The 11,750-nt window shown below is 44.6% G+C and overlaps 1 protein-coding gene across 5 annotated transcripts in view; it reads left to right on the top strand.

Annotated features, from left to right (window-relative positions):
• Positions 1–7,827: 7,827 nt before the first annotated feature.
• RARB (retinoic acid receptor beta) overlaps positions 7,828–11,750 on the top strand; it is a 453,999-nt gene continuing 450,076 nt past the window's right edge. Inside the window, exon 1 of one of the 5 annotated variants that reach the window (XM_084858321.1) lies at positions 7,828–8,002. Coding sequence is in view for 1 of the 5 variants with exons in the window: in XM_084858316.1 (XP_084714442.1) it covers positions 8,840–8,952 (113 nt within the window). In the remaining 4 variants the exon portion in view is untranslated. Of the gene's footprint in view, positions 8,003–8,589; positions 8,953–11,750 lie in introns of those variants that run through there. The other 4 variants (XM_084858317.1, XM_084858319.1, XM_084858316.1 and 1 more) reach the window with 4 other exon arrangements.

Raw genomic sequence — 11,750 nt, 5'->3', positions numbered from 1 at the left:
CCGGGTTGGATGAATCAGAGGTCGGAATTAAGACTGCAGGGAGAATTACCAACAACCTCCGATATGCAGACGATACCTCCCTAATGGCAGAAAGTGAAGAGGATCTCAAGAGCCTCTTGTTGAGGGTGAAAGAGGAGAGTGCAAAAGCTGGTTTGAAACTCAACATTAAAAAAACGAAGATCATGGCATCTGGCCCCATCACTTCCTGGCATATAGAAGGGGAAGAAATGGAAGCAGTGACAGATTTTACTTTCTTGGGCTCCAAGATCACCGCAGACGGTGACTGTAGCCATGAAATTAAAAGACGCTTGCTCCTTGGGAGGAAAGCTATGGCCAACCTAGACAGCAGAGTAAGAAGCAGAGACATCACCTTGCCGACAAAGGTCCATCTAATCAAAGCTATGGTTTTCCCAGTAGCAACGTATGGCTGTGAGAGCTGGACTATAAGGAAGGCTGAGCGCCGAAGAATTGATGCTTTCGAACTGTGGTGCTGGAGAAGACTCTTAAGAGTCCCCTGGACTGCAAGGAGGTCAAATCAGTCAGTCCTAAAGGAAATCAACCCTGACTGCTCATTGGAAGGACAGATCCTGAAGCTGAAGCTCCAATATTTTGGCCACCTAATGAGAAGAGAAAACTCCCCGGAAAAGACCCTGATGCTGGGAAAGACTGAAGGCAAAAGGAGAAGGGGACGGCAGAGGATGAGATGGCTAGATAGCATCACCGATGCAATGAATATGAACCTGAGCACACTCCGGGAGAGAGCGCAGGACAGGAAGGCCTGGCATGCTATGGTCCATGGGGTCACGAAGAGTCGGACACGACTGAACAACAACAATTTTAATGTCTGACTGCAGCCTCCTCCTGTTTTCTATCTTAAGACTGTAACCAAATTTGGACTCTATGACGACATGCATGCCAGGCTGAATATGCCAACCCTCGCTCACCAGGTTTAACCCTCACATAACCCATGCTTACTAGGTTTGGACAATATGACAAGCCCTGACATTTAAAATGGCAGCTGCACGCTCCCTGAAGCTTCACTGTGGGTTAAATAACCCATGGTGGGCTGTTGTGTCGTGCGAACAACCCCTATGGCTTGAACATCAGCCATTTTCCCACCCTTTTACCATCTTCTTGCCTGATGGATTGTTCTGGAGAACTTGAAAGCCTACATAGTATTTTGTGACCTTTGAATTGGCCCAATAAAGGTATTATGGTGATATGGATTTTGGACAGTTTCTTTTGGAAAGTAAATATCTCCACTTTTTATGACATATAAATTACTATTTACTTCACAAGTTCACTATTCTCTTAAAAATCAAACTCTCATAAGTTTTTGTATAACTGCAATAGTCCTAGCGTTTTCTATACACTTCAAGAAATGGCCACATTTACCTGCCATATATCAGCCCAGTCCTGCTCTATTAATTCCTTTTCCACATCCTTATATTCAAGGGCCCACAAATTACAGCTGGGCTTGGTAGCCAAGTGTTAGTTCATACTAGCCAGCTGTGAAGTCCAGTCCCACCAAAACAGCACAATGCATGAATTTATAAACACAGATACTGTCAGATGGTTGTGTAACCAAGTCTTTATATAGGCCGACTTTTTTTTTCTTGTAACCTGAGATTCATTCCATAACTTTTGACACCGTTTTTTTCCCCTTAATTTTTTTAACTGCTATCCTCCAGCCCCTGCAAATATATGTTTTGTATAAGTTCAAATATTAAACAACATTTGCATTGCTGTTTTATTGTACACCCACAAAATGTGGGCAAAGTTATTTTAATTTTCTGCGTAAGAAATTGCATTGGCTAGGTCTGGGAAAAGTAGTAGTGGCAGAGACTAATTTTGAAATCCCCCCACATTCTCCAGTCAATCCTGAGCCTGCCTTTTCTGCTTTCTCTTAGGTAAATAAGGGTGGGGATGCCTCATTACAAAAATGAAGGAAGAATTACAGGTTTTCCAGGAATGAGGCCCGTAGCACCTTAAATACAAAATTATTTTGTTGTGTGAGTCTACAGACTCTAAGCTAGCCTTCTCCAACTTGGTGCTCTTCAAATACTACAAGAGCCATCATTTGCTGCCAGCAAGGCCCCAAAAGTTTTGTTTTAAAGTAAAAGTCTCTGTTCAATTGAGGGTGGGTGTTGATGTGACAACTCTGCTGTACTCCAATTATAAAACACTGCCAACTGTTGCCAACTTCCAACTGTTGTGTGGAACAGCATTATAATAGAGCGGGCCTTCTCGGTGGTGGCCCCCCATTTATGGAGTGATCTCCATAACAAGGTCCGCCTGGTGCCAACATTGTCATCTTTTCAGTGCCAGGTTAAAACTTTCCTCTTCTCTCAGGCATTTGGCAGCATATAATGAGTCTCTTTGATTGTTTCTGGCTGATTGTTTTAAAATGTTTTAGATATATGTTGTTGTGTGCGCTATTTATTCGGTGTCATTAAATGAATGCTTTTATACTTTATATAATGTATTCTCATGTTTTAAAAAATTTTGTGAACTGCCCAGAGAGCTTTGGCTATGGGGCAGTATAGAAATATAATACATGAAATGAAATAGGTGCTTCTGCATTCTGTGCTGCTATAAGCTTTTTAAACAATTTCTAATAAAACAGAAATGATGATTATATTAATACTAATATAAATCATATATAATCTTTTAACAAGTCGTTAAAATGTCTGAATATATGCTGCTATTATCTAAAACAGAAACAATCTCAGCAGCTGGAGTTTAAGTAGCCTTAAAAAAACAGATTAATGAATGGGTTATAGACCTATCAATTGTGATTAGCTTTGACAGCTAAACAGAACTTCTTCGTCTACAGGCAATAGATATTTCTGTTCCAAATGATAGGGGGAAAACAACAGGGAAAGATCACGAGCACCCAGAGGCACTTCCACGGCCTAGAAAACATCCCCCAACCTGGGACCTTCCAGATGTTTTGTACTACAGGTCCTAGCATTCTTTCCCATTGGCCATGGAAGCTGAAGTTCAAAATGTCTGAACACCAGCAGGTTGGAAAAGGCTGGCCTAAATGGCGCATTGCCCAATCCAGGAAAGCAAATTTTACATTCTTATGTATGTATGTATGTGTTTGTTTCATTTCACTTTAATTCATTTGTTACTTTATTTGGGGTCACTCTTATATATAAGCCCTCTTAAGGTGCTTGCGGAAGAGAGCTTTACTGTAACCATCCACTCCTGACCTGCATGTGTTGACCAGGAAGGACAGCGTAAGTGCATTCAGCTGAAGTGCTTATACTACTCCATGCAGCTGGGAACCCTGGCAGATCATGTGGCGCTCTGTAACTGTGTTCAGCAAATGTGATTACAGTGCCTTTTGCAGACCTTCTCAGTCGACTCCGGGTGGTTGGGAGAAGAGGAGGTAAGGCCAAGCACACATCTCTGGGTCTTTCCATGGTGATAGTAAAGCCTTTTTCCGCAAACTCATGAAGAGGATTACAGTCTCTTTGTTTTTATAGGCAGAAGTTGCCCTAGGAAGTAGAAAAAATAAAGTATGTATTTATATATTTATTATAAATAATTATTTATAATATTGTAAATAAGTATTTATTTATAATAAAGTCTGTATTTATAAAGTCTGCATTAGCAGGAAGGGCCATAGTTCAGGGGTAGAGCACATGCTTTGCGTGCAGGAGGTCCCTGGTTCGACTCCAAGCATCTCCAGCTAGGGCTGGAAAAATTCCTGCCTGAAACTCTGGAGAAATGCTGCGAGTCAGCATCAACAATATTGGGCTGGATGGACCAAAGCTCTGGCTTGGTATAAGGCCTATGTTACCCAATCAGAAGTAACAGCTTAGTTGTCAGATTCAGCCCATTTGGTATTCCACTGCTGGTTCCAGGCAAGATGCCCTGGTCCCTCAGGCAAGATGCCCTCTGTGGACCCCTCTCCTCTTTCCTCCAATCACCCACTTGCTCTCCCTCCACCTCTAGAATCCAATCCCCACTGCTGTCCAGAGAAATGGTAGCAGCTGCTGCTGCTCTATCCCCTCACTCCCATTGCTTGCTCATGCTCTCCCTCTAGGTCAGAGAGACAGAGCAAGTGGGGCAGAGCAAGGTGGCAATAGCAGGAGCAGCAGCAAGGACGCTATGGGGTGCTGGTGGTCAGCAGTTGGTGCCCAGCTTCAGCATGGGCCTCAAATGGTTCCCAGTAACACTGACTCTGGATTCCAACCCCGAGTAGTCCATTTTTAAATGTCCGTTTGTCAGTTCATTTGTAATGCAATATCTCCATGGAACGTTGAGATATCTGGAAAATTTGGTACACATACATTCAGGATACCATTTCCAGTTTGAATGATAGCTGTGCCCCCCACATCTGTTTTCCAAAAGGGCAAAGAAAAGGCAACATATATCGTAATGCACTATTTGCCTTGTAGATTAAGATATCGGAAAGAAAGTTGGTGTACATCTTCAGGACACAATTCCACATTTCATGTGCAAACTCAGCCACTGCATCTGTTTTAAAATGGGCAGACGCAAACCAGGCCTCTCAAACACTGTGCTTTACTAGTAATTACACTGGAAACGCTGCAAGCAGGTGTCCCTGTCAGTCCAGCTAATGCATAACTTCTATGAATGGGAGTGCACTGTCTCCCAGTGGCACTCTTTCGAACCTGGCCTATCTATTACAAGAGTAAAGATTTCCTGTCAGGGCTGCAGTAATGCTGAACTCCTATTACACTAGCTACATAAAGTTAAAAAGACATTATGCATAAAAAGTTAACTGAAGGTCTTACTGGCATATCCACACAAGGTTGAATAGTGCTGACATGTGTTTATTACACTTAATAATGTTTACATAATACTTCCTTGAACTCATTACAGCTGTCAACTCTCCGACTCATCTGTTTTCCTCCGTTGTGCTTATCTATAAAGACTCTGCAGTCAGTAAACCAAGATAAATTGCCACAGAGAGAAGATAGTTCTTATGTTGAGCAGATGGGGTGGAAAGCTATGAACCTTTCATATGTACTGAGAGACATGCCGTGCAATCCTATGCATGTTTACTTAGAAGTTCCACTGTATTCAATAGGGCTTGCTTCCAGGTAAGTATGCACAGGACTGCAGCCTTAATATCAAACTACATCTGCTGGATGTTGCCCAGCATCTTAGGGCTTTGTTGTAGTGTGAATACCACTCCCTGGCAAGGAAAAAGTCTTTTCAGATATAGTTCTGCACACCTGCATTCAAGCACAATGACAAAATAAGGAAACTTGTCAAGATCGTAATGCCAGTCTGGACAACACCTTCAGCTACCTTACTTCTTTGGCTTGGTACTTTTGCTCATGCAGTATTTACAATGTATATTTAAAAACATGAAATATGCAGAAATAATGCCCTGGGTAGGCACCAGAGATGATGGAACTGTACACTGGTCCAGTCATGCATAGGGAGACTATGACAAAGCTTCTAATGAGTCTAATGTGTAGTACAGTCAAGAGATTCTGTTGGGCCAGAAGAAACAACAGCACACTCCTATGTATGTCTGTTTAGAAGGGCTTACTCCCAGGTAAGTGTGAACAGGATTGTAGCCTGAAATAGCTATCCTGGCCAAATGGGGACGGGGAGAGTAAAGGTGACCGCTTCCCTGGGTAAGCACACAAGAGAGGGCAGCTGGCAGGCAAGATCAAGTTTCACCAATTACCAGGCAGACTTCCTGACACAAAACTGCTAAGCAGCTCCCAGTGGTCTGTATAGACCAGCCAGTTACATAATGATGATTCAGTATGTATAAGGTGGATGTGGAAGTATGTGGAAGGATACAGGTTACATCCTGTTAGAGAGAACAGAGAAGGTTCTGTTATTTCAACTGTAGCTCAGCGGAAGAGCAGGTGCTTTGCTTGCAGAAGGCCTCAGGTTCGATCCCTGGCATCTCCAGGCAGAGCTGGAAAAAGTCCTGTCTGAAACCCCTGACAGCTGCTGCCAGTCAGTGTCAACAACACTGGGCTAGATGGACCACTGGTCTGACGCTGTATACGGCAGTTTCTTATGTGCCCTTAGTGTTGTAGGAGAAGGGATGTGCAGGTGACAATCAATCTGTAACTTGAAGTGGGTGACGAATACCAAGGAGAGGGAGCAGTGTTGGTAGGCATGTGAGAACGCATATATGTGTCCCCAAATCAAGAGCTTCTATACAAGACCTTTTTCATTTTTGTTTGCAAATATATGAGAATTCATGCTTCCTCAGAATAGCACTAACATTGGTGGTCAGTGTCTGGAAGGGCAGCATGGGAATCATTCCTAGTATGATTGGCTGATGAATGTTAAGCAAATGCACAAGAGAGAGTCGGATGGCTGGACAGGGCATATTTCCTCCTTTCTCCAACTGCTGTTGCCCCCAACCAGGGGTGGTTTGCTGAACAAAGGAGAGTTCTGGTTGCCTGTCCCCTGCTGCTGCAGCAACAGCACTTACAGCAGGCGTGTCAAACCTCTTTCAGCCCAAATTCCATTTCAGATAAGCTCTAGAGGGGCCTCATCCCTGTGATGGGTGGGCCCAAGAGCAAAAGGAGGTGGGCCAAAATTTACAAAAAATACCTGCATTATTTTAGTTTGAAGTTCTTACTGCTAGTAAGTAAACCTTAGGAGAGGCATTTCAACCTCCTAGACTGGGTGCGGGGGGGGGGGGGAACCACGCAAAAGCAGAGAAACCAGCAAATGATTGGTGGTTGGGGGAGTAGCCATCTGGGGAACTCCAGAGGGCTGGATTGGAATCCCAGATGGGATTTGGCCCATGGGACTGAGGTTCAACACCCCTAACCTAAAGCATAGTACCAGAGTGTGAAGGTGTGGGTTTCCTTTCTAGTTCTATCTTAAATTAATCCTTGGGCATAACTGCTTTAAAGTTGGATGAATTCACTAGATCCTTGAAGGCTCTCTTGAGCTACTTACAGTTGCATGGCCTAGAAAAGCCAAACAGATGCATTTCCAGCTATTCCCATGAAAGCACACTTAACAACTCTTTTCCTCACTAGGGCTCAGGCCTAGAGTGTATTTTAAATGTTGGTGCCATGGGAAACAGAAGTAAAGCATTCATCTCAGCCTCCAGTATCTGCAGCCAGGTCCACACTTCTTGAGATTAAGAGGCAAGTGTTCTGGGCAAGCGTGCATCTCTTACTGGGAACACAGCTGCAGTGCTTGAATTAAAGCAGGAGGGTTGAACCTCTTTCAGGTGAGGGCTGAATGGGGTGGGGGAGAGAGAGAAACATTCCAGTGTTCGGTTGGACCAAAGGCAGAAAGGGTGGGTCAAACTTAAGTCTGTTTTTGCCTAAAGCTCTACCTACCGCTAATTAAGCTTTAGGAGAGGCATTTCAACCTGCTGGACAACACAAAAGCCAGGAGAGGAGCCGCCTGGGGAATCCTGGAGCGCTGGATTAGGACCCTCGGCCTGAGGTTCTGCACCCCTAAATTAAGGGAGGCTGCAAGGACCCAGCCCCCTTAGTTACCCTTTTAGAGAGAATGATTTGGCTAAAAGTGTGCGCGCGCGTGCAGACCGAGTAAGTCAGGCAGTAGGGCTCGTGAATTTCATTAAGTACCTGCCTCCCTCCACCCGCTCAGTGATTTCAGTACTGCACTGCTCCTTACTACGCAGCTAAGGAAACGCACAGGAGTCCTCTCTCTCTCTCTCTCTCTCGGCCGAGGGGCCGCAATCCTAACGGCGCCTCCATCAATCCCGCCGGCGGTCCCCTGTCTTCCTAACGCCGGCAGCGCAGCTCCGACGGAGATTCTGCGCCGCGTCCGCTCTGCCCTGCTGCGCCCCTTCACTGCACCCCGCTGCGAGGAAGGCCCGTAGCGTGAAGTCGCCGAAGGGCAAATCCGGAGCTCGAAGACCGCGCCGGTGGGCGTGGCGGGACGGCACGTGGACGGGCGAGGGCAGCGGCGGGGACCCTTGTTGTTGCTATTTCTTGGACCCGAGCGAGGCGGGGAGCCCTGCTTGGCAGGAGGCGGCGGCGAGTGCGCGCGCGGCAAGGTAAAGGCCGTGCCGATGTCCTTATTGTGATTGTGCGCGCGCGTCTGTGTGTGTGTGTGGAGAGAGAGAGATTCGTCCGTTTGCATGGCATGTTATACATGGATTTTAAAAGGCAGCGGGTTAAGTTAAGAGCCGGGGGAGGATGCCGCCGCCAGGTGCATCCTTCGCTTTTGCTCGGGTTGCCGGTCTTCGCACAGAATCCCGGCTCCTGAGGACTTTGTCCTGCAAAGCAGAATGCGGGAGGCGAGGATCCTTTCCCCCCAAAGCGCTGCTTTGCCGCAATCACTGCTTTGTTAAAACCATCCCTTCTCTCCCTTTCTCTTGCCTGAGTACCGGTCTTCGTTGCAGTCGTGCTGTTGCTGCTGGTGCGTGGCTAATGGAGCAAACTTGCAAAATCCCCTCCCCAAGGCCACGATAACTCAAGCGAGTTGGCCCGCTTTCTAGCCAAGGGGCTGGAGTTGCGTTCGAAGAGGTTGACGCTGCTTTTGCGAGGAGCAGTGGAACAAGGGGAAGAGGAAATGCTAAAATGTGTTGCAGGATTGATGTGCGGTGGTGGGGGGTGGGGAGAGCATCTCCCCGCCCTCTTTCTGTGTCAGCAGAACACGAGGCGAGCGGGGAATAAAGTTTGCAACTGGCTTGAAGAGAACGTGGCCCTTCAAGGCTCCCCTTTTTAGTTCCAAGCTATTTGGGCGCCCCGATGGTGCCTTAGAAATGAATCTGGACTCATCCTTTTAATTGTTGCACGTCTCGAAAGCGGATCGATTCTGCAGGCTTGAGTCACCAGCGTGTCCAATCGCACGCAAGGTCTTTCAGAAAGTCTCCTTTGCATGTTGCACGATGCAGAAAACGCTGTTGAAAACTGGGACGGGTTCAGGATTTGGCGCGGTTCAAAAGTTTAGTAATGGCACAAGAGCAGATGGCTTTCTCTGGGACGGCAGGCAGGCGGGCAGGCAAGAATCTTTTCACGTACTTCTTTTTTGCATTCTTTGTGCACACCCAGAGTGCAGTTTTGCAAACGGCCTGGGTGCTTAATGGGCAGTGAAGCAGCCGGAATCCATCAAAATGATGAAAGAGTTAACCCGAGGGAAAAGGGTCACAGGCTCAGAAGAACTGTGTAGCGATTGGCATTTTTAGCTGTCAGCAAAATCAGGAGGTGGGATGGGGGGGCAGGGGGATGAGCTCATTTTGGGCACCCTAGAGGAAAATTGCCTTTTCTGCTGGAGGACGACGGGACCAGGGGTAACCAAAAATCAACAACAACAAGCCCTAAAAATACATCCAGAGAAAACTTGTCATGCCTTGTGGGTTAGGCACTGGAGTAAAGGCTAAATTGTTAATTGTTAGCCTTAGTTAAGGCTAAATTGCTGGGCTGGCAATTTAGATCGATTGTTTTAAAGCAGAGCTACTTTTGAGAGGTGCTAAAAGCCGATTGGAAGACATATCTGCTGGGTTTTAGATAATCTTGTGTGACAAATGGCTCTGTTGCCCTATTCCCTGCTAACTTTTGAGCACGGGGGCAGGAGTGAAAACGTGGCCAGATAGTTAAGAAGTATCAGAACGGAAGTTTTTTAAATGAAGCTTTAAACAGGATTAAATGGCTTGTGTAACTGCTGAATGCTACCAAAGTACTGGTGAAGCCATAAAATAGCCAGCCAAAACCCAAGTAAAAATAATTGTAACAAGAAAACGAAAGCTTTACAAGGACTTCAGTAATGAACACATAACAATTGATGATACGATGAAGTAATTATTTTCGTATTTACACCATTAACGATTGTAATTTAACGTTAATGCCTTGGTATTTTATTCTTTCTCATTTGCAGACAAAAGCACATCTGAGGCATCATCAGGGAGTAATTTGATAATCTAAAGTCATGAATAGAAAACACTAAACTATGCTCAGAAGTCTGACAACATAAAGCAGGGAACAAAATAACCTCATTTACTGTTTATTATCTGCCTTTTATAATTCTGTTTACCATCGTTTGCATAAATGAATAGCTAAATTGTATACTAACCCCATTTCTGTGGATGAAAGAACCTTCAATGCACACAGATTTGTTCAAAGACTAATAGGCACTTCCTTGGAAAGTCAGGCAAAAAGCCCTCATTTTAGATGAGGTTGAACATTTTATGGAATGAAATTCAGCCAGAATGCAAATTTGATCTTCCCTGGAGCAGCTATGTGTCCAATTTTGATCAGCTTCCGATTGAAATGAAATCAGTAACTTTACATCCTTCTGGCCTTATCTTTGCAAGAAGAAATTGAGTTTTAACACCAAACTGGTACTTAACAACATTATCTTCCTTTTGGATATTGGTCTTGTTCACATTGCTTTAGTTAATGTTTTTGGTGGAGTTGAGAGTTATGGAATAGTACTGTTTTAAGCTTCTGACTTCTATATAGTTAATTAAACTTAAGTAAAGTAGGTAGTCATTTTTATGTCTTGAAGAGCAACAGGAAAAAAAGAGAAAGTCGCAATTATATATGGGAAACTTCCCACTCTTCCAGTCCTCCATGTAATGAAATTGCGAAATACCTTGGCTGATGCAAGTTGGCAAGAAGTTTAAAAATATGTTGGTTTGATTTAACATCTTTCCCCTCTTCCCCCTGAATATATAATATTTACATCTAAAGTTGGCAAAAGTGTTTTATTGTAGAACACCACCTGCTCATCCAAAGATGTGAGCTTTCCAGCTGCATAGAGCTGTGTTTCAGAAGGCTAATTATATTATTTAGATAAATGTCCAGAAACCAATTTTGTCTTGCAGGATAGAACCCACAGTGTGTCAAGCAATAAAAATGATAGAACAAGGCTTGAGTAAAAGGGCTGACTTCCAGATAGAACCAGCTTAAAGGGCATATGACCTTTGTATTCATGTGCATGCTTAGGTGCATATACAGAGAGAAGTAGTCCCACCCACTTAGGCCATGTTTGGAATCTGAACGTCCTGCCACAGGTGAGAACTCCGGTGATTCTACTTCCCTGGCTTGTCCTGAGTAGATTAGCTACTTCTGGATTCTAGTTATTCCCCACTGTATCTGCTCAGTACTCTCTCTCCTGATAGCTGGAGGGTAGAACTAGGGTAGGAGATATAAGGGAAGGGTTGAGAGTTAACAGGAGGGAAGAATAGCCTTTAACATTAGCTTCGGAGAAGTCTTACAGTGAGGGCCAAACTAGATGTGAGATCATTCGCTTACAGCGGAGTCCTATACAAGTCTACTTATAAGTCCCATTGTTCTTAATGCCGCTTACTACCAGGTAAGTGTACATAGTATTGCAGGCCGAATTGCTAATTACGTAGATGCCTGTGTGTTTTAAAAAACAACAGGTGGAGGTCCCCTGATCTGGGTGGATAGGGGGCTTTAAGCTTCCCCCTTTGTGGCCCCATTGCAGATTGTTGGTTCCGTACCTTCTAGTTGCGTTGGCAGGAAAGCTCCTGTCTGACCATTCATGCGATTGGTAATTGCGTGAATAGCATCATGTCTAGCCTGGCTGTGTGGCACTGTATCATGTCTGCAGAATTCAGGCAGACTGACTTCGCTTACTGAAGGGAAATGTGAATTTACTAATGATTTTTTTTTTTTTTTTTACAAACCTTCAGTTTAGAATTTACGAAATGGGAACCTGTCATATCTACTAACATTTGATGCAGGCTAGGAAAAGTGACTGCCTTGATGCTGAGATGTTCTTATTTCAACACACACAGACAACAGTGTAAAATAAAATAGAATGCTTTTAGTAAG

This window comes from Heloderma suspectum, chromosome 5, assembly GCF_057233095.1.
Source record: "Heloderma suspectum isolate Gila_16-S chromosome 5, 16-S_ref, whole genome shotgun sequence".
In the NCBI taxonomy this organism is placed as follows: Eukaryota; Metazoa; Chordata; class Lepidosauria; order Squamata; family Helodermatidae; genus Heloderma; species Heloderma suspectum.
The sequence above is the reverse complement of the archived record's forward strand: the minus strand, read 5'-3'. Positions and strand labels throughout refer to the sequence as shown.